Source organism: Argiope bruennichi, chromosome X1 (genome assembly GCF_947563725.1).
Source record: "Argiope bruennichi chromosome X1, qqArgBrue1.1, whole genome shotgun sequence".
Taxonomy (NCBI): Eukaryota; Metazoa; Arthropoda; class Arachnida; order Araneae; family Araneidae; genus Argiope; species Argiope bruennichi.
The window spans coordinates 94,241,187-94,263,357 of record NC_079162.1 but is presented as its reverse complement, the minus strand read 5'-3'; the positions used below and the strand labels follow the sequence as shown (position 1 = coordinate 94,263,357).

Here is a 22,171-nt window from a genome sequence, read left to right as displayed (position 1 = left end):
TGGATCACTCAATAGATGGCGCTGGGAGCCTACATCTGTTTACACAATTTACCGCTAGTTTTTTAAAAACAGGGAATCACAATCGATAGTTTAAAGTTTCCTTGACTGTTGATGGTATGTACTGGCCTTTTCGTTTTTAATTTTTAATTTTAGTGCTATTTTTTGTTTTTATTGTTGTTTTTGTTGTTGTATTTTTGCTTTGTTGTGGTTGATTTCTTCTGGTTTGTTGTTTTATATTTCCTTTCTGTTAAAATGGTATATCTCTTGAGCATAATTTCAGGGGATTTTCGGGTCACGAGGAATCATTATTAGACAATGTCTGTATTTCCTCACAGAAAAAATCCCTTTCTTTGAATCCCTGCCTGAGGGTGACCCTTGAAAAAGTCTTCAGGCCGGATTCTTTTTTTATATTTTTTTATAATTTTTTTGGTTTAATTTTTATTTGATTTTTTGTTTTTCCTATTAACTTGATTCTAATACTTTTGTATCAATTCATCTGTGTTTTAGAAGTAGCTGCAATTGCGCTCTCTAAATACTATGAAGTTCTTTTTTGGTTTTAGTTTAAATAGGTTATAAATTTTAGTTGCGATTTCGAAACTGTTTTTGTTTCGTTTTCATTTTAGTTTCGTTTTCAAACTTTTTCTTACTTAAGATTGGTTACTATATATATATATATATATATTGGTATGTACAGGGTGTCCTAAAATTGACTGACGAATTTCAAAAATCCACAATAGGTTAAGGTTAAGATAAAAAAAAATTAATTCTTGTAGCAAATTCATGATAACATCACATAAATTTTACCTCACAGTTTTTGGTCAAAAAATTGTCGATAGATGACGCTGCAAGTCCTTTTTATTGTTTTTCCTGCATGGAAATCATCAAAATGCGCAGCCTCAGAAAGGGTTACTCTTTCGACTTTAAAAGGAGTGTTTTGTGACTGGACGAGCAGTAGAGAGCTGAACAGAAGATTCTGTAGAAAAATTTTGTACTGATTTTCATTTATTAAAAGATTTAGAAAAATTGTCATGTAATTCATTTATTTACTGTCTGCATCACCATCTGTTTTTGAAATCGTCAGTCTAATTCAGGACACCCTGTATGTTTAACCTTCAGTAGGGTTAAAATAAACAAATGGTTTTTTTTTAATGTAATTCATATTTAAAATGCTGTAGAAGATAAAAAAAATAGTATCAGATTAAAAATGGTGGATGGCACATTGTAGCTCCATGTCACTTAAGCTTGTTAGATCCTAGGGGACGAAGTAAGCAAATTCATAGTAGGAAATAAGAAATTAGTGAAATTCATATTTATTTAAAATGCAATAGAAGGTTTAAAAAATCGTATAGCATTAAAAATGGTCGAGGCACACTGTTGCATCATGTCACTTGTTAAGCTTGTTAGATCCCAGGGGACGAAGTAAGCAGATTCATAGTAAGAAATAAGAAATTAGTGAAATTCATATTACTTTTCATTTTCTTCGATGGAAAGCATATTTAAGATGCAATAGAAGGTTTAAAAAATCGTATAGCATTAAAAATGGTCGAGGCATACTGTACTGTTGCATCATGTTACTTAAGCTTGTTAGATCCCAGGGCACGAAGTAAGCAGATTCATAGTAAGAAATAGGTGAAATTCATGTTACTCTTGAAGGCTAACCATTTTCGGAATATTCAGAGTTAAAGGCCATGTATAATAATTTTCGGGTAAAAACAGTCTTTTAGAATATATAATTTTTTGGCGTTTAACCACGGTTATTAAAAAGTTTGAGCTTAATTTCCCACGAATGATGATGATGAGTGTCCTATCATCCGCCGAAATACAATGTAAAGAAAAAGAAAATAGTTGACTCTCGCACTCAGTTCCGATTGTTTGGTTAACAATTTTTACATTTTCCTTTTTATTGAGTTACAGCCGGTAACCATATAACAAGGCAAATTTTTATATTTATGATTCGGAATTGGCATCCCTACACACTCGGCGTCCTGGGCCGCGGTACAGGTAGCCTATTCCTGGAGCCGGCCCTGATTAGGAAATTATTTCTGTGAAGCTGAATAGTATAAAACCTTTACTTGAACAGAAAAAGGCGAAATGCATCATTCAGTCGGCGATATGATATTACATTTACAAGGCTACGCATAAGTTATTCGCAGAGACAGTCATTTCCCGCTGAACCAGCATCAACATGCAATCATTGTGAAGAATTATTGACAATCCATCACATTTGTATTGATTGGATTGTTTTGTATGGACTTAACGTTAAAATATTTTATTGCAATTGATTTTACCAAACTGCTTTTTTAAATCCCCGGGGGGCACCTCGAAATGAGGATGAAATGCTTCCAGCATGGTGGTTGGATCTCGACACCCTGGAGGGTACAGAAATAGGTGGGGGATCTGACTCTTCCCATCGATGACGGGACGTACTTCCTTCGGGGAGGGTTGTAACGTGGCAGATGGACTCCACCACAGTTCCAGCCAGAGTTGCAGTCGCGGCGGTCCGGTTATTCAAGTTTTTTCGTGTGCCTTCGGACGGGTCGGAGTAGTCAGTCTGTTATTATCGAACTGCTTTTCATTAGGAAAAAATATGTTAATCTTCTTTATGGTTTTTAAGATATTAGTGCATTTAGTAACATTTAAAATTGTATTCATTTAAATGAATAATACTTATTTTAACTGTTATTTCCTACCTTTCCAACAGAATGTAGTGTAATTTTACTACATTATTGGTAGAAATAATTTTTTTTTTTCGATGCAACTCATCATTACAGTTCATCTTGGTCATATTTTGCATCGCTATTTTAACAAAATAAAAAATTAATATTGTGATAATTAGAAATAATTTATAATTTAAAAAACACAAAAACTCACTGAACATTTTATTTGAACCAATAATGTAAACAACAAATGAAACACAATTCATTGTAACAAAATTCAATTTTATAGATTGAAAAAATATCAACAATTGTATATTCTTCGAAAAATGTTGCACAGCTTGACTAATTACACAAAAGAACATTCCATTCATGAAAAGGACAATAAGTGCCAAGTTCCACCACCTTCGAAGAATTTTTAAATTTAAATAACCTGGAAAAAATAGTAAAAAATTGATAATTTTCATATTGAAAAGTTACACAATGTTATAAAACAAAAAAAGTAAGGAAATATGAAAGGTAACAGTGTAAAAATCCACGATTTTTCTGAAAACATCAAACAAATGTAAATAAGGCATAAATCTTTAATTATGAAATAAGAAAGAAATGAAAAATTACAAAAATATACACTTTGTAAAAAGTTACTAATAACTTTTTTACATTTAAAAGTAATTTTTTAAATAGCATATATCATATTTAAATCATATATATCAAGCGGTATACATCATGCATGTTTTAATCGCAATATTCAAGCATGCACAAATCATATACATCAAACTGTACGAATTATGCATATTTTAATAACATACAAATCAACACAATCGATCTAACGCATACAAATCATTTTTAAAAAAACTAATGTATTAGTCTGCATTTTAAGAACATTCAGGAGTGACCTAATGATAATGACTTTCCTACGCATATTTTCTGTCATCATTATACCAAATGTAACGTAAATATTACTGAAATCGTGAAATATTTGATAGTACTGTAAAAGTATTTCTAAAGCTGCTATATAGTACAGGATAAGTCAATGGGATTGGGGATAAGTTAGAGCAGTTAAGTAAGTGTATAAATAAAAATGCAAGATCATAAATTATTTACAAAGATATTAAATCTGATAAAATTAATTACGGTGTTGTTATCTTTTTTTTTTTTTGTCATTTAGAAATTCTTACAATATTTATCATTTCATTTGTTGGGGGAAAAAAGAATTCACGTTTCTTGTAAAAATTCAATTACTTTTATAAACAAAATTGAATTTAAACAGAAGTAAAAAAATAAAATGCAAGTATATTTTACGCTATGAGCTGCATATAGAAATTATTAACAGTACTATTCTATATGAAATTCATAATGATGTAATGTGACAATTTAGAGGGAATATAATTGTGTTAAAGATACGAACTAAATCAAGTCTTTTTTGAGCTCTTACATGTAGTATTAACAAATACATTGAAAAACTTCATGAGGATCAATAGTTCAAACAAATAAATTTTGCAATAAATTGGGAAGCAAAGGACAGTGATTTTTAATCACAACTTCAACTCATTGAACTTGACTGCAAAGCATCATAGCTAACACAAGAAAGGATATACAAAAACCGAAAAATGAATAGTAAAATTGTGACCCTAAATACGAAAAAAAAAAAAAAAAAAAAAACCGAACCAAAATCAGAGCCACGCTTTTATCCCCACGGCCGAGGGAGCGGCGACATGGCAACATTGGCTTCGCCAATGACGTAGATAGAGGGAAGGAGCGTAAAAATTACCATATAAAAAACCAGGTTTAAGAATTAATTCAGTTTAGTTACAATAATGTCCAATTTTAAAGCAACACTAGGGCTATTTCGGGAACAAACCTTGTAATTTTGAGCAGCGAACAGATGACGAGGACGACACCTGAACCGGCACCCCTTCTCCAAACTTCGTGACCAGTATGAGGACGTTTGCCCCTGACAGATTTAGCGTGCATCAGACCCGCTTACACGACGGCTCTTCGGTGGAATCGGGTCTCGAACCTAAAACCCTCCAGTTCCGAAACAGAGACCTTACCACCAGGCCACCTCGGCTATGGTTTAAAAATTAAATTGATACAATTTGCCATGTATACAAAAAAATATTAAGACTAGCCTTTTATAGCAGATTAAACATTACGGGAGTTGTAGCGTGGACTGGTCAGCTTGCTCGGTAGCAAGTGGGGCCCCTCATAAATAAAACAATATGCTTCTCCAATCCCCACTACCATCACCACCAGAATATAGTTAGAAACATAATAACCATTTATTCATCCATTGCATTTGTTTTTTATTGCGAAGATCGCGTGCTTTTCTGTGGCGCAATTTCAACATAAGTACCCGATACATTCTGCAATATTTATGAAATTTGCTTGCTTGCTTGCCACAAGTAATCTTGAAATATAAAAGGCTCGCAGTTTGGAGTTGAAACTGCTCGCAAAATCTCTCTGAGATATCTTTCTTAATGATGATAATAATGATGATGTCATGTCCGCGTTACTACGGAAAGGGGGTACAGTAACTTCAGAGGGTAAAGACCTCTCAGCACCCGAGGGCAGAAGTCTGACTTCTAGCTTAAACGAAGATGACAATCACACACTCACTTGCATAACCTCTTTTTACAGATGGAACACAGGGGAAGAACAACCATGCCGAACCAGGACTCGAACTCGGGACGCCAAGATCACGGGAAGAGATGTCTTTCTTCGCCCAGTTGAACACTTTTTTGCAACCACATTGTCACCTTTCGATAGAATTTCATAAATTCCAGATCTGCTGCGTTTCATTTGTTTCGCAAACTTCAATATTCTCAGTTTATAAACAGTAATTTTAACTATATCAACTGCAGAGAATCGAACGTTTCAAGTCATTTTCCAACTAATCGCAGATTGAAGAACGAGCAGTAATTTTATATTTCGAAGTAGTTACGTCACATATGCAGAATGTATGAAATGCAATTTTTTTATACCAGGGTTATAAAAACAAATTTTTTCATTGTCCATATATTTTTGGAACAGCTTATTTTGAATTTTATCCTTTGCAAATAATATGTGATATAAGCATATTATTTCTATATTGTAATGAACTTATGTTATGATACCATAAGCTAATTTTTTTTTATTATTTTATTATTTCTTCGGATTTTTTTAAAATTATTTATTTGTTATTTCAAAAAATCGTATGTTCATATACTTTTGAGGCGCACTCTATCAATATGGCGAAGTATCAACTCTTAACTCTGTCATAATGTATAAATCAAAAGATAGGCCGATATATTATAAATATGTAAGCTAAACGTGTAATAAATTGGTATTTCTTAAGTTAAAGCCAGTTCAAAATAAGCGGGTTACCACATCAAATTCATAGGGCAAACAGAGCAGAAGCCAGAAACTGACGCGGAAGAAAATAATTTCAGCTCATCCAATTTGATAAAAAGCTGATATTGGTTTGCAGCTCTTATCAATGGTGTGATTTTTTTTAATCGCAATAATTATACGTTTTCTACAGCAATATTCAAGAAAATTAAAAGGCCTGAATTTTTCTACCTATACAGAGTTTTTATTTAAATTACACGAAACTAACAAAAATGTGACAATAAGAGGGTAAACCAATCTATTAATACCTGAAATGAATACTTATAATATTCGAGGGAATATAAGTATTTGTAATAAATAAGTTTTAACGAACAGTGTGCGAAACAGTGCATAATTTTTCTTTCATAATCTTAAAACCAAATATATAGGACATCTCATAAGAAAATTCAGTCCAATGCCTTTAAAATTCAATTAGTAGCAACAGTTCAGTGAGTGGAATCTCAAGTGCTCTCTAAAAGTAGCTAAATGATGAGAATTTATCATAAATTAATATTTTTTGTACTTTAATCTTCGAATGGTTACCTAAATTGTATAAAGCTTAGAAATATGCTAAATAACCATGCATGCTTATGAATTAGGTATATAATTTAAATTGCAATATATTAAACATGACAAAAAACGATAAATTTTAAACTTTACACACATTATTGGCATAAGAATTAGAATTGTAACAGTGTGCAGTAATTTACAATATATAATTAAAAACATAAGAGTATCTTCATGTTGTGCCCATTCTCCAGATACATCAATTACAAATATGAAATCGAATTACCTTTCGTTATAATGACGAAAGGTAATGAGGAAGAACATCCACTAGTTTTTGGAATGATTCTGAAGGAATTGCATAGATTCCTCCAATAAACGGTCACGTAAACTCTGTCAGTTGCACGGGATGTTGCGATCTAACTCGGATTCAACGTCCCTCTTCTATATGGGTCACAAATGTTATATGGGTTTGATATCCAAACTCTGAGCACAGAAGTTCAATTCCTCAATATTCACGCCGACAAATTAGCTAAGCATAACTTGTGCTTTGTAGACAGGCGTAAAATCATGTTTAAATAACAGGGTTGCAACCCATACTGCTGTCACAATACAAGCAATATGAAGCAAGTATACAAGTAATATGAATACAAACACAACGCAAGCGATACTTACAAAATGATAAATTAACATCTTCAGCTTTTCAATCAAATGAATGCGAATAACGTAATAAAATTTGTTATTTATGACGAATATTATACTGCAACTTAAATTATGTGCTTAATTTATAAGTATACAGTGTTATTTAACCTATTTCACACTTTAATATAGTTCAGTATAACTATTTGAAGATTCAAGTACTAGAATTTTGATTTGTGAGACACCCTTCATCATTTAGCTTCTCTTAGCAAATGAAATTTTTCTCACTGCAATGTTGCTATCCTTCTGAATCTTAATGATATTCAACAGAATTTTACATAAGCTACCATATATATTTAGTTTTAAAATTATGAAAGAATCTTTACATATTCCTGAATATATGTGATGTTATCGCAAAAACTGCAAGCAAGAAGTGAGCACAGCAAGCAAAACCATTGATAAAAGTTCCAAAGTATTATTAGCTTTTTATGAAGTGAGACCAAATTCTTTTCCTCATCAATTTCTGATTGGTTCGCTACACGACCTCGGAACCAAACCTTTACTAATAAAGGTGAGTGCACATATTCTTTGCACTGTATAAATTCATAGGCAGTACGTCCAAAATATTTGGGGAAATTCTAAGAAAAATTCGTAAATCCGAACGTATGCGAATATTTTTGATCATGTAGTGCATTTTATGAATGGTCTTTAATATCTCAACAAAATTGTTAAAAAGTTTCATTAATAATCAGAAAATAAAATAATAAAATAATAATAATAATAATAATCAGAAAATAAAATAATAACAGAAAATAAAAATTCTACTTGGATATGTTACAAGGAAATAAGGTCGTCTGGAACAGGCAGGTAAAAATGGCATGCCATGAAATTATATTAATTAACAATCGTTTTTTTTAATACAGAGGATTCTAATAAGCGATAATAATAGAATGTTAATGGATTGATTCCAAATGATCATCCTCACTCACATCAAGCACATAAAATCCTCATTAGGAAATAATGCATATATAAATATATACATATACTTTATTTGCATCTTGTTCCAATGATAAGGCTTTACTGTTTGGAGGAGCAGTTGGTGTTGAAAATATAGGCGGTAAATGAGGAACCTGACTAATGACTGATTTCTTTACATGGTTACCATTATTACCACCTAAATTACATAAGGCAGGAAAATGAGTAATTTCACCAATCAGACCTGGAAATGAATAAATTACTATGTATTAATATATTTAAGATCGATGTTTCTTATCATTGCATAATCTTTTTGCAAAAATCCTTATCTGTTCAAAGGCGGGGAAATAATTAAATAAAAAAGTTTTTTTAAACTAAATATAATCCATACATTTAAATACTATGCTTAAAATTCGCAAAAGCTCAAGTCTGATTATTTTCACTTATTGTTTTCATAATTTCTTCCTAAGCAAGGAATAAAAAGAAATTATTACCTAATCGTCTTATCTGAAATGCCTAACCCTACATAAGAATTTTTAAATTAGATTTTATTATCAAATAACCAAAAATCACTTCAAAACGTCCTCGAAAACAATCCCAACATACAAACTGCTAATTGTAAGTTCGATGATTAAGCTGCTTAAATCAGCAATGGCTAAGACAGAAATAATTTCTTTACAACATTTTGTCTGAAGATGATAATGATAAGTATTTGTAGCATGTTTTCAACTAAGGATTTAAAATAATTTCGTTATCAGAATGTAATTTAAAATCAGCTTAAGATTCTTTTTAGAGACAGACTTCATCAGAGACAAATTCTATGAATGTAAGCAGGATTTTTTATTTAATTTAATTTTTTTTATTTCTGTTGATTAAAGAACTGGTGATAAAGACAGAAGAGGTCGAACTATTACTTAGGTCAGTGTCTAAAAGTCTGGCACCATATGAAATGTTTTATAATATTTAGGGTCATTCTCACCATAGATTTTAAAGTTTTACGCAGGGGCTTCATAGAAGTTTAGTTCGAATTGAATGTCATTCTGTGATTTCTCAGATCATTTTCGACATCTGATTATTTAACGAGACAGAAGTTACTTTAAATTTAGTTACACAAATCAGCAACTAAAAGACTTTAAAAAAGATTTCTTAGTTATTTCTTCAGATTTTCGCGTTTAAAATAGGGAAAATATTTAAAATATCCTATTTTGTCTCCCCCCCCCCATTGCAGAAAAAAAGTTTTTTTTATCATAATTTATGAAAAAATAGGTTATAACTGAAATTTTAATAGAATTGAATGGGTTCTTTAACAATTACAATTTTTTTAAATAAATTATTTTAATTCTACCAAACATTTTACCCACAAGCTTCCAACTCTTTCAAAAGAGGCAGATCTATGTTCATAGATTAATGGACCATTTTGGAATTGAATATGATTCCAATGAATGATGTTCATTTATAAAACACTCAAAAACTAACCTCAGGGCAGCCTTGCTGCACTATAGTAATAAATCACCACAATTCTTGTTGGGTATTCTGCACATCTTGAAGAAAAGTACATGGATTTATTAGTATAATTCTGCAGGAAATAAAGTATAATGAAGACAGTTGGATAATTTTTGTGAATTTCAAAGGTAATCCAAGGCTCGTTGGCCACAAATCAGCTACACAATATTTATGCGCTTTCTTTAATTATGGGACAAACGAGCATCCAAACTCCATTGGGAAAAAAAGTAATTGACAATCACATGATGTACTGAAACCTAGTGAAAGAAAAGTTAAAAGTTTTGTTCCTTAGAGAAAGATTATACTATCACTAAACTTCAAATTACAGTTTATGAAAGAGTTTACGTTTTTGCAGAAGGATGGAGGAGACTTGAAATAAGTTGAAATTGTTCCAAATTTCAAAAACTATCTGAGTCCAAATTAAAAGAATAAATATTTGTAGGGTCTAATATATGAAAATTATTAAGTAAAATTTCATTTGCAGATACTATATATGAAACTGAAAAGGAAGCACAGGACTTAATCAAGGATACAGTGCACAATCTATGGAAAATACTGAAGATCTGGATAACAGAAACGCAGTATAATTAATTGTAACATCGTTTATGGAGCAAAGTTACTAGAGAAGAACTAGAAACTAAAAAAAAATAAAAAATATCCAGCATTCTTGTAATAAGTAAAGAATCTACCAAGATAAAAAGGAATAAAAAGAGATTAACAAATATGGGATAGTACTATGCTGTCAGACTATTGCTGAATGCTTATGCAAGACACCAATGAAATTATACAAACATGAAACTGTACTAAAAGAAGCATTAAAGAGCAGAATATACGATTTTGTAGCCAAAACACAATGATAACAATCATTAGATGGACTTATGACTCAAACTGCAATGTTAAAACTACATTATCTATTAATTTTTAATCAAAATAAAGTTACCCACTGTGTATTAATAAAAATTTGTAAGAAATTGCAGTGAAATGAAGGAAAAAATGGGGCTATTTTCAGTTTCAACACAACTAAGAACATAAAAGATTACAAAAAAATTCCCATGCTGCTTTATTTTAGGCTTGAGATATTTGGTTTCCTCTTTTGCTTAGTATCTTAATGAGGAATACAAAATTTTTGGATCTACATTCTAAAATAATTCTTGCATTAACTGCCTGAAAATATTACAGTGCTGTATTGCTAACGAATTCTCCTAATCCCTTCTAGAAAATTCACGAAACATCTCATTCATGATACAATGAGCAAAATGATGAAGATAAATATGGAATATAGACAAATTATTTAATGAGATTTTATTGATGTGCATGAATTTGTCTATTTTATGAATGAAATGGGTATGCTTAAAGTAATTATTAACATTTCCAAGAATATTAAGTTTACTTTAATCCACAACCCATCCCAATCCTCACATGATCAATTTTTTAATCCGACTTAGTTGCAAATTATTTCCAAAAATAAATTGACTGTATTCAAACTTGGAATATCCAAAAGTTTAAGCAAATCAGTAAGTTTAACTTGCAATTATATAACATATTAAATATGAAATAAATTCTAATAGGATACTTACATTTCTTTTTTACTTGAATGGAATTCACTGTCTTATCTTGAGAAGGATTCATATTCTGTATAGGAGGAAGAATAACTTTGGTGCAAGCACTGAGATTGGATGAAGTTAATTCATTCAGATGAATTTCTGGCTGATATGGAAAGAAAGTTTTGAATATAGAAACTCTCTCTTTCTGCTGAGGAATTTGACTATGGGCATTAATAATGTTGATAGGAGGAGCAACATGTAAGCGACTTTGATGAAACTTTTGCCTCCTGATAAAAAAAAAAAAATATTCAAAATTAGCAAATTTTCTATTTTTACAAAAAAACTATTCGAAAATGAAGATATAAAAGATGTTAAATAGTTTCTTGCTACGGCAATAATACTTTTAATACTAGTTCATTTTTATTTCTCTCATATAATAACCATAATCTCCTCATATGTTAAATCTACTAATTAATGATTTACATCAATATTAAATGAAACTATTTTCCAGAAAAAAGTTAGATATTTTCTGCTTTTGATGCTGCAAACTATTCTACACTAACTTTTCTGAAGAAATGAAAAAAATAACAAGATAATTTATTTTATTATCACTGCCTAAATATCATTTAGAAATTAAATATTAAAATTCAAGATGCTGAATTTCTATGTAAGAACACAGGACTGATTTCATTTCACAGGAAATTTCATTCCAAATAGCAAACAGGTCTCATCCTATATGTAGATTAAGAATAACAGTAAAAATTTTTCCCCATTCCAAAAACTCAATACTTTATGAAATTTTCTCATTTTCTTTTTATATTATGCAGATTTAAGATAATTATTTAAGAAATATGTCCCCACATGAATTAATTTCATTTATCCATTTTTAGAATAAGCTTATGATTAGTAAAATTTCAGTTAAGCATGAATATTGATGACAGATAAGTGAAAATAATGAATATGGAAGGAGAGCGAACATTTTTGAATTATTCCAGAAATTTTATAACAAGGAATTTGTAGCTTATATGTATATATATATATATATATATATATATATATATATATATTAATGGTTCTAAAGAAATGTCATAAAAAATACAGGGATTCTTTGCAGCGAAAAATAAAAATATACAGTATCCAAATTTATGGATGTATTTTAGAAAAAAAAACAAAAAACATGTTACTTAGCAATCAAACTACATATGCGCATAATAAAAAAATGACAAAAATAAGTTCAGAGCATAGTCCTAAGATATTTCATTTAATATACAATTTTAGCATAAAGATAAGATGCGCTCAGCAACATCAATCCAAAAAAAAAAGTGGATGTCAGTGCAAAATTCCATATGAGGCTTTCAACAACTACAAGAATAAACAAAGTTCTGAACAACAAAAAAAATATTTTAATGTTCATCATTCTTATCTTTAATTGTGTTGCATAACATAGCAGTTAAATTGTACATTATATAATATTGTTATTTAAGTTACACTGAGATCACAGATTGCTTAATAAAATTATATTTCTTATTTCCATTAAATGATATTAAAAAATAAATTATCTTGCACGAAACACTTATGTAATACAAAATCTTAAGTTTTAATTTCTAAACAGTTTTGCAGTAAGTAGTTAAAAAGTAACTTGGATACATTTTATTCAATTCTATAGTTACCAAGAAGGAAACTTGTTCTTATTTAATGCAAAATTATGAATAATTCCTTGTAAAACTTTATTTTGCATAAGATCTATCAAATGCACCAGTAATTAGTTTTAATATTTTTTTTCTAAGGGTATCAAAACTTGAGTAATAAATCAGATAAATTATGAAAAATTAATATTGTAGAAACCTTCTTTGAGCTATTTTGACCATTTTAAAGATATCAATGTATTCAATACCATCTTGTAAAGGTATGTTTCAAACTTTAAGAAGAATGTCTCAGTAAATTTTTCACAGAATTATAAAAACAACCGAGCATATAAAGCAATATTCATAATTTCAAATCTTCTCTAAAACGAGGTAATATCACTAATAATTATAACTACAAAACACGCAATCTAGATATTCTCTCCAAATGAAATATGCTAATCATGATCAGCTTCCTAATTATGTTTATGTTACCGTTAAAGCTTGAAAGTCGTTAATTAGCAGACTACCTAGCTAAACTGTATATTAACTGATTTTCTACGTTAAAGTGCGGCATCAAGAGTTTTCAGCAGTTTAACTAGGAAAAGTGCACATTAGCGGCATCCGTATCATTAAAGTTCAAAAATCTGTTTCTCTCATTTTCCTTTCCCTACTCCACCCTCTTTTCCCTCCACTTTCAGTTTGATTTGGCCAGCATCTTAATGAAATAAGACGCCCTTGCAGTAAAAATATCTTTACATCAAAAAGCAATAAAATAATCCCTTGGTACCAAGCAGAGTTTAAAAAATGTGACTACAAATCTAAATGTACCACAAATAGATCTGCTCATTGCAAAAACCAGTTTCTATGCAATTCAAAGTGTTCACCAGTCTTCAGATAGCTCTAATAAATAAGCATAATTTTATCATATGTTTAGCAAACTCATTTCCTTAATTGTAATGATATGTTAAACCGCTTGATTCTTTTTATTATAGTTTTTCGATTGATTGATGATTGATTCTATCAATTAATGTGTTGATTGTTCGATTGATTAATGGTTGATTCTATCAACTAATGTGTTGATTGTTCGATTGTATTAATGTGATTCTTTAGATATCAAAAAATACATAAACAACATTTAATTTAAACATACAGAAACGTTGCTATTGCCCTAGCAAAGATCTTATTTTCACTTTAACGAGTGCCTCGTAGGAAATTCGCAAATTACCAAGGTAATCTGAGAAATGAAACCATTTTCCGCACTTTAATGGATTAACCTAGTTGATGAGCATATTAGCTAGCTAATCTGCACTTTAATGGGAATATTAATAATGGTCTGGTTTCGCCTACTTTAATGACTTTTAGAATGAGCCTCACTTTTAGTTCTTCAGCAACACTAATATCTATACTAGGGTTTTTGAAATAACTTTTCCACACTAGTTATTTCATTTCATAAATCATACCAAATGATTAAATATTAATAATAATATTTAAAAATTTATAAAAATCGTACTAAGCAGTCTTTCTGATTGATTGATTCGAATCCAGTTTAAATCTAAAAAAAAATTGAGATAGCAGGATATAATATACTTCCAAAATTATATTTCCATGTAGTTTCTTACAGAGTGATTAGATGTTATATATACTGTTCATAAATACCCCAAGAAACTACAGAATTTTAAAAACATTAAAGAAATATCATACCAAATTGGAGAATGAGAAAAAGTATTAAAATATTTTGCACCATTCGAGGTCTCATTAGAATGCAAGACAGACTATTTTAATGTCAAATCTGGATTAATTAAATATTTAATGAAGAATGATAAATAATGTGCTATTCATAGACCAAATATTTATTTAGAGAACTAAATGATATCATAAGCTAATTTACAAGTAAATTTAAAAATTAAAACTCAAAAAAGTATTCACTCACATAGAGGTTATTATAATTAGATAAATCTTTACTAGTTATGCTTTATCATTACTAGTTGTGTTCAAATCAAAGGATGACAATAAATTAACCAATGAGAGCACATTATAGAAGCAAATGTTATAAAAGACACGATTATTTAAAAAAAAAAAAAGAAGAAAGAACGAAAACCATGAACACATATTAACGAAAAAAAATGGGAATAATCACTGGGGGCGGGAATTAGACATTTATCCCACTCATAGAATAAATGTTCCAAAATTTATTTTGGAAAAAGCAGTAATCTGCGAAAATAATTACCTGTTAATCTAGAGTTTACAAGTAGTTACACAATTTTAGTCATGGAAATACGCCCCAAAGAAAAGTTTTTCTATTACAGAACAGTTCAATGGAGCTATCACCAGACATTATTGATCTTCCAAACATATAAATTTGAAGTCAATGAATCAACGTTTTGCATCTTTATTTTCACATACTAGTGCTAAAACTATAATTATATAGTTTATATAACAAGATAGCCATCATTTCTACTGTTTGAATTTCCCTGACTTTTCCAGGTTTATTTAAAAAATTTCCCTGATTATTTTTGGATACATCTAATATCCTTAGAACTACGCCGTTTTATTTTCTTTCATTATTACATAATATGTTCTTAACTGTATTTTAAAAATTGTTCTACTCTTTTAACAAAAAGCAATGTAAAATAAAATGTAATACTTTTTAGTATTACATTTTAATTTACATTGCCCTTTATTGAAAATCCTCCTTTCCCCCTTTTTTTAAAATATATCAACCAACACTAGAAGATACATGCCCATCTAGATTGATTTTTAGACAACTAATCATATCTCAGAAGTGCTTGTCAAATTTACTCACGAAAAATGCAGTACAAAAACCTATGCATATTGAAAGCATTATTAAGAATGAAATTGCTTCTTTCCAATGGGTTCTCCTCTATCCATACTGTTTATTAATATGCAAATCAAAACTGAACAATAATTTTACTAACAGAAAAAAAAATCATTTACAAATACAAAATGAAATTTCTGTATTATGTTCTGAAACGTCCATATGCTGAACAATACATTTTTGAAGCTCATTCAGATAAGTAGAATTAGAAATAGTAATAATATGCTACAAATTAAAACTTGCATATCTATATTATCAAATTGCAATGAGATCCTTCTATTTGTTGGCAACAATGCTTATAAAAAATTCAATACAAAAAACGCCTCCATAATAACATTTAATAAAAATAGTTTTTAAAAAAATGCTCTTATTAGTGCTCTAAAAAGCAAAAAATAATAATTTTTCAAAAAATAAATAAATAAAATATGGAGGTAAAAAAAAGTTGTAAAAGAGCGAGTCTAGGAAAAATACTTGAAATAACATTCTGAATATCTTTAGTAACATTTTCATATTTCTTTTTTAAAATTGCCATGGATATTTGAAGAGCTTCTTTCCTACAGAATTTATTAATTTCCTGGTCATTGTTTTCTCAGTCTCCCATTTTTACAATTTTTATTTTGACCATCTGAATTTTTTAAATTTATTTTCTAATTTTTAAAGCATTATAAAAGTCATGCTTTTAAAAATTATTTTTACTGGTAATTATTTTTTTAATTCTTTTTATCTTTAACATATTTCATAACTCATTATCGCATATATTAGGAGTCTCAATTTTTTTCCCAAATTCAAAGTAAATGTTACTGTATCATTTATAAATCAAAATGTAGCTAAAATCAATCGATTAATTGCATAATTAATTCCAAAAATATTAAAAAATAATTGTGTTATTGAAGCAAACAATTTTACAAAATTTTAGATCTCTAGCATATGAATAAAAGAGTGAAAATCAATTACAAAATTCCAACTTTATAAATGTGAAAAATAAATTTGAATAAAAAGTATCCAAGTCACTTGTCCCCCTGAAAAGCATACTTGCCTATCTGCAGCTGATAAAACAGTATCAAAATGACTAACATCATGCTTTCCTTTTCTACATGGAAATGCTTTTTGCAAAACTGGTATCTGAAATATATATATAAAAAATTCATTTTGATAACATTTTTAGCAAAATGATCAGATACACTATACTTAATATTCAAAATTTGTACATACTAAGCTAGTTTATTTATCACTTTCATTATTATTTAAGGAAAATTATACTTTAATAAGCAAAGATTCACTCATAATTGTAATAAAAATTTCATATTAAAATAACATTTAATTTTACTTATACTTTATCTGTAAATTTATATCAATTGAGTTTTGAAATTTTTTTCTGTTATTTTTAAAATGAAAGATTATGTTTTAACTTTGAATAAAAAAATAAATTCAAAGCACTATAAGTATTAAGATTTTTTACTTGTAATATTGGAAAAGTTTTCAAAATTAAATGTACTAACCTTACTTGGATTCCTCTTTTTCCCTCCAGGAGATGGCTGATCATTTGGATTCAACCTTAAATGAAAATCAAAAATTAATAAAAATCTTAGCTAAAAAAAATGGTTTTTAAAATGAATTAAACCATTGAAACAAATAAGATTGTAAATAATACCTAATTAAGAATTTTATTTCAGATGAAACTGTTGAGCTCTTGTCAATTTCGTTAGGTGCAACCTGCAATGACAGTTTGAACTGGATATTATATAAGGTAGAAAATAAATTCAAACTCTAGGGGGAGGATCTGCACTGAAAAGAAAATCCCTTTACCAAATCTTTTATGAATCATACAGTTAAGTTATATATCAATTGATTGTTCATTTAGATAATAATTTTGCTTTCCTTTAAAATTCATTTTGTAGGAAAGCAAAATAATAATTCTACTATAAAAAATATTCTTAAAACATGCCAACAAAAATTAGCTGTTCATCCATTCATGAGTAAGCAAATGAAAATAGATGTAGTTTACAAAATATAATTACTAGAAAAGGTCTCAGGCAAGTTGAAAAGTTAGATGGTGCTAATACATCTATAACTTTTTTTTAATAGTCAAAGTAATTTATAAGAAGATTTCGGGATAATGTGCAATTTTCAGCAAAGAAATGTAGAACATGGGAAAAAAAATAAAAGAAAAATAACCAGTTCAGAGATTTTACAGAAATGAAATCAATATATATAGCTGAGCATTATCAGTTTCTGCTACAAATGAAAGCTATTTGACTAAAATAAATAAATAAAATAACAATGAACTAAAAGATGTATTTGTACTAAACATTAAAAAAAATGGGAAGAGATGATATTTTGATTACATTAAACTCAAGTATTAGTGGAATATTTTCCGAGATTTCTTTACTGAAGAGACAAAGAAAAAGATACTCCTTCACAAAGATTCTCATTTATAATCATAGCAGGATAATTACAGGAAAGTAAAAAAGAAAAATGCAGAAGATATTCATGATCCAAAAATTAGAACTGCTACATGTATATTGGCTACTCTATATATGCAAGACTAACGAGGGTAATTTTTTAAACCTCCAATTTAACAGCCAAGTTTTAGCCATAATTCTTGCATGAAAAATAAATATATATCATTCAAACAACTCCAGCATTTGAATCAATGCTTTCAATGACCCTTTTAGCATTTATCTATTAGGCCTTGAAATATGCACAACATTAATGGTGTTATAGATTATAAAATCACATCCAAGGAAGATGGATGGAAGAAATAAAGATAACAACTCAGAATGATATATAAAAGACTTAAAACAAAATTCAACAAACTTGTATGTGATATAACCTCCAACACATTTTATGCAAAAGTATTAAAAATATAAAGCAAAATATTCCTTTTTTAATACTTCTGTACTATTTTTTTTTATTTCTGAATTTAAAAAAAAAAATGTGCTTCAAGAGCTAAGAGATATTTAAAATAAAATTCAGAAGCAAGTAAAATCTGTACACAATAATATTATTAACTATAAAACCTAAAGTGGCATGTTTAATTCAGGCACAAAGCAATGGAATATTTGATGAGAAAAGATTTTTGCATGCTTTTGTTAATATTAAGAGTGAATTGTTCGAATAATTTTTTGATACTTTTATTCATTCATTGAATAAAGCTGATATGTAACTTACCAAAGGTTTTAATTTTACACACTGACTTCTATTTTCATTCTTGAAAGCAGCCTTTTCAAAAAGAGCATGGGGATAAACTTTCTTTTGTAAATTATTTTTGTTTGTAAATTGCTGTTTATCACACATTTTGACAGAGTAAATGCCATTCATCATAAACACCTGAGAATCATCAATTAAATTTCAATGTAAAGACAAAAAATGAAGTTAATAAGTATTTTTCAATGTTAATGGATAGATATGAAAAGAGTAAAAATGCATAATTACCAAATTACACTTATATTATAGAAATAATGACACATTTGAAATAATAACAACAGTATAGAATAGTCATTCTAACATTTAAATGCGTAATTGAAAATGAAAAATATTTCTCAAACAAAATTTCAGTTTGTTTGAGATGATAGTGCCACTTTTAATATTTTCTCTATGTATCTGTTGATGATTAAAAATATATATAAAAAAATCTGTTAGATATCTCAGAAAAAAATTCTTTACGATCTAATGAAAAGTTTTCTTTTCTTGGCTTAAATAAGAAACATTAACCTTTATAATATTTGCACTGAAACTAACTCAATGAGTAAACTTCAGATATAATTCCAAAGACAACTTTTATATTGAAAGAGTTTAAAACTGTTGCTGTTCTCCCATTAATATTATACAAAATACTTTTAAAAGTATGAATTAATAGAAATTGATTTAGTAGATTCTATGAACAAACATTTTTGATAAATTCCATCACACTTATTCCATTTTTATTTCTTATTCTGATAGGGTCAGAATGATAATTCCATGAATTAGAATGGAAAGGGTAACACACAATTCATTAATCAATTCATTTAAATAATAAATTTTTATTAAAAATACCTATAATCATTCTTATCTTTTCTCAAATATAAAGAGGGAAACATAAGAAAAAAAGCTCAGATATTTGAAAGGTTTTAAAATAAATGCTTCGTACGATGCCTCAAGCAACATGACTTATCAAACAAATAAAGACAGATTTCATACTGAAAAATAATTCAACAAAAAGAATTTTTTTTAAAAAAAAAATCTGAAATCTATAATTATTAAAGTTACTAAAAATTAATTACATATGAAATTAAATGAAAAATGAAAGATACAAGAAATATGTATCTATTAGTCTACCATCTATGAGCAATAAATACAAAAATATGTTCAATATAACAGAACTTTTAAAAAGAATTAATTATAAACCGTTATTAGACTAGTTATCACTGAAAGACACCATGTAACTGAAATTCATTGTCAAATGCACAATATTAAGAACAGGATTTTGTGAGATGATCTATATTATAATGGAAAAGGTTTGAAGGGGACAATATTTATTAAGGGAACTTTTTCTTCTTTTTAGAGATGATCGCTATTGAAAATACTATGAAAAAATAAAGTAAATTCAATTTTTTGTACAAGTGTCAAATCAAGCCTTGAATTTTCAAGAATTGATACAGTTCTATTATTTAGGTCATGCTTTTTGTAGATCAAATAATTATATCTTTCTCAAATTAGCTGACTGCACATATCAGCCTCACAATGAGATTTGTAAATCAATATAAATAAACTATTTAGAATAGATAAAATTCAAATTAATTCATTTCATTATAATTCCACAGGAATTACTTTAAAATTCCTTCTATTTTAATAAATATTAACAATATGATGCATTGTTACACTTTCAAGCATTAAAAATCATGGAAATCCATAATAAAAACAATCTCAAGTATTATAATTTTGAATAGGGAAATCAAGATATAAAAACTCTATTAAGTTTTTCAAAAATCTTTAACTGAAGCCATATTAGTTTTAATATTGAATGTTTTACAAGCAACTACATATCTAAAATGAGAGAAATATTGAAATTTAAAGAACTATTGGTTTCAAATCAATGTTTTGATACCAGTATGATAATTTCTCATTGCTCATCTCTCATGATTTATAATATCTCTTTGATTAGGATCCCATTTTAAAATAATGCAATTTCAGTATGGACCTAATAATTCTAAATCATGGTCACATGAAAAGAATGGCATTTTTCAGTATTCCTCTCAAAGTTTTGTATCATCAAGGTATTTAAAACACAACAGATTTTATATATATTAATCTCTCATACTTACCAGATCTAAGATGTTTTCAAGTATTGCATAAAATCAGGTCAAATAAGCCATGCTAAAGAAGTTTTTAATAACACAATCTATGAAAATAAACCATGAAAAAGCTTATCACCAACGACATAAATTATCATTTCTTACATTACATGGCTTGAAAATAGCTACTTAAAAAAGAAATACAAAATAATATATGTGTTAAGGAAATCAAGTCTACAGAAATTTACCATAAAAATACCAATAATACGCTCATCTTTTAGACAGAATTCTGGTACTCAGAAAATACATATTCAATAAAAAACACTCAAAAAACTGACATTTTTAAAAATATATATGTTCTTACAATCTGTTCGCAATGAACAAAAACTCATAATTCTAAATTGAAATTTTTAACACACACACTACACTACAAGACAAATATTTAGAACTAAATAAGGATTGATGTAAAAGTTTTATAATAAATACAATAACGGAGCATGCTTTAGTTATCCGTCTTCTAATTTCAATTCGAGACAAAGTGAGTGATTAGAACACAGACGTCTCACTGAATACAAACTATCAAACGCTTAGTGCCAAATAGTTTGTATATCACAGTTGTTATTGCTAGTTTCTTATAACATGTACTTCATAAGAAAACAAATTCGGGGAAGAAAACATCAACATATTTAAAAATAGAAAATATCTTCATAAAATATCAATTCACATGCAAAGATCCAACTTACATTATCGAATGACTTGACAAGGAAATTACTTCCTCATAACCAACAAAAATTATCTAAATTTCCATTGAATGTCCATGTGCTATTGCACTAATAATACATAGACTTTTGCTTAAACGAGAGCTCTTTTATTTCTGAGCGATTGCTCATTTTAAGATGAAGATTCTTGAACAACTTGAAACGACGATGTTGAGATGTTATAACGCGTTTACAAATGTGGACATAATAAATAAATTTGTCAAGCTAAAGACAAACAATGAGCACAAAATTTCAATTCATTGTCGGTAGACCCGAGTTTATCACTATAATAATTCAATCCATATGATTGACGGAAGAATTAGTCAAATATTTCAAAAATATGATGAAGCAACAAAAAGGAATTATTTTGTTTAAAACGTTTACAAAAACTGGGGCATACATAAAGTAAACAAACATTAGTTTTACGATCAGGCGTCAACAGATGGCGCTGATGTAACCAGTTTTTCCCGCGATTTCGTCTTGGTAGTGGA

General features: G+C 28.5%; 1 protein-coding gene across 1 annotated transcript; it reads right to left on the bottom strand.

Annotated features, from left to right (window-relative positions):
• Positions 1-2,864: 2,864 nt before the first annotated feature.
• LOC129959542 (uncharacterized) lies at positions 2,865-22,092 on the bottom strand. The gene is made up of 9 exons (XM_056072422.1): positions 21,666-22,092; positions 20,953-21,029; positions 18,821-18,979; positions 17,301-17,362; positions 17,149-17,203; positions 16,686-16,771; positions 11,222-11,475; positions 8,213-8,385; positions 2,865-3,087 (listed from the first exon to the last, which is right to left on the bottom strand). The coding sequence occupies exons 3-9, from the start codon at positions 18,971-18,973 to the stop codon at positions 3,079-3,081; spliced, it is 792 nt and encodes a 263-aa protein (XP_055928397.1). The 5' UTR covers positions 18,974-18,979; positions 20,953-21,029; positions 21,666-22,092; the 3' UTR covers positions 2,865-3,078.
• Between the last annotated feature and the right edge of the window lie 79 nt (positions 22,093-22,171).

Bases quoted from the DNA above. Each gene is read 5' to 3' on its own strand.
- LOC129959542 (XM_056072422.1), bottom strand. From the start codon at position 18,973: ATGATGAATGGCATTTACTCTGTCAAAATGTGTGATAAACAGCAATTT. The intron at 16,772-17,148 runs GTTAGTACATTT...TATATATTTCAG, and splicing joins AAAAGAGGAATCCAAGTAAG to ATACCAGTTTTGCAAAAAGC. The intron at 11,476-16,685 runs GCAAGTATGCTT...TTTTTTTATCAG, and splicing joins GTTTTATCAGCTGCAGATAG to GAGGCAAAAGTTTCATCAAA.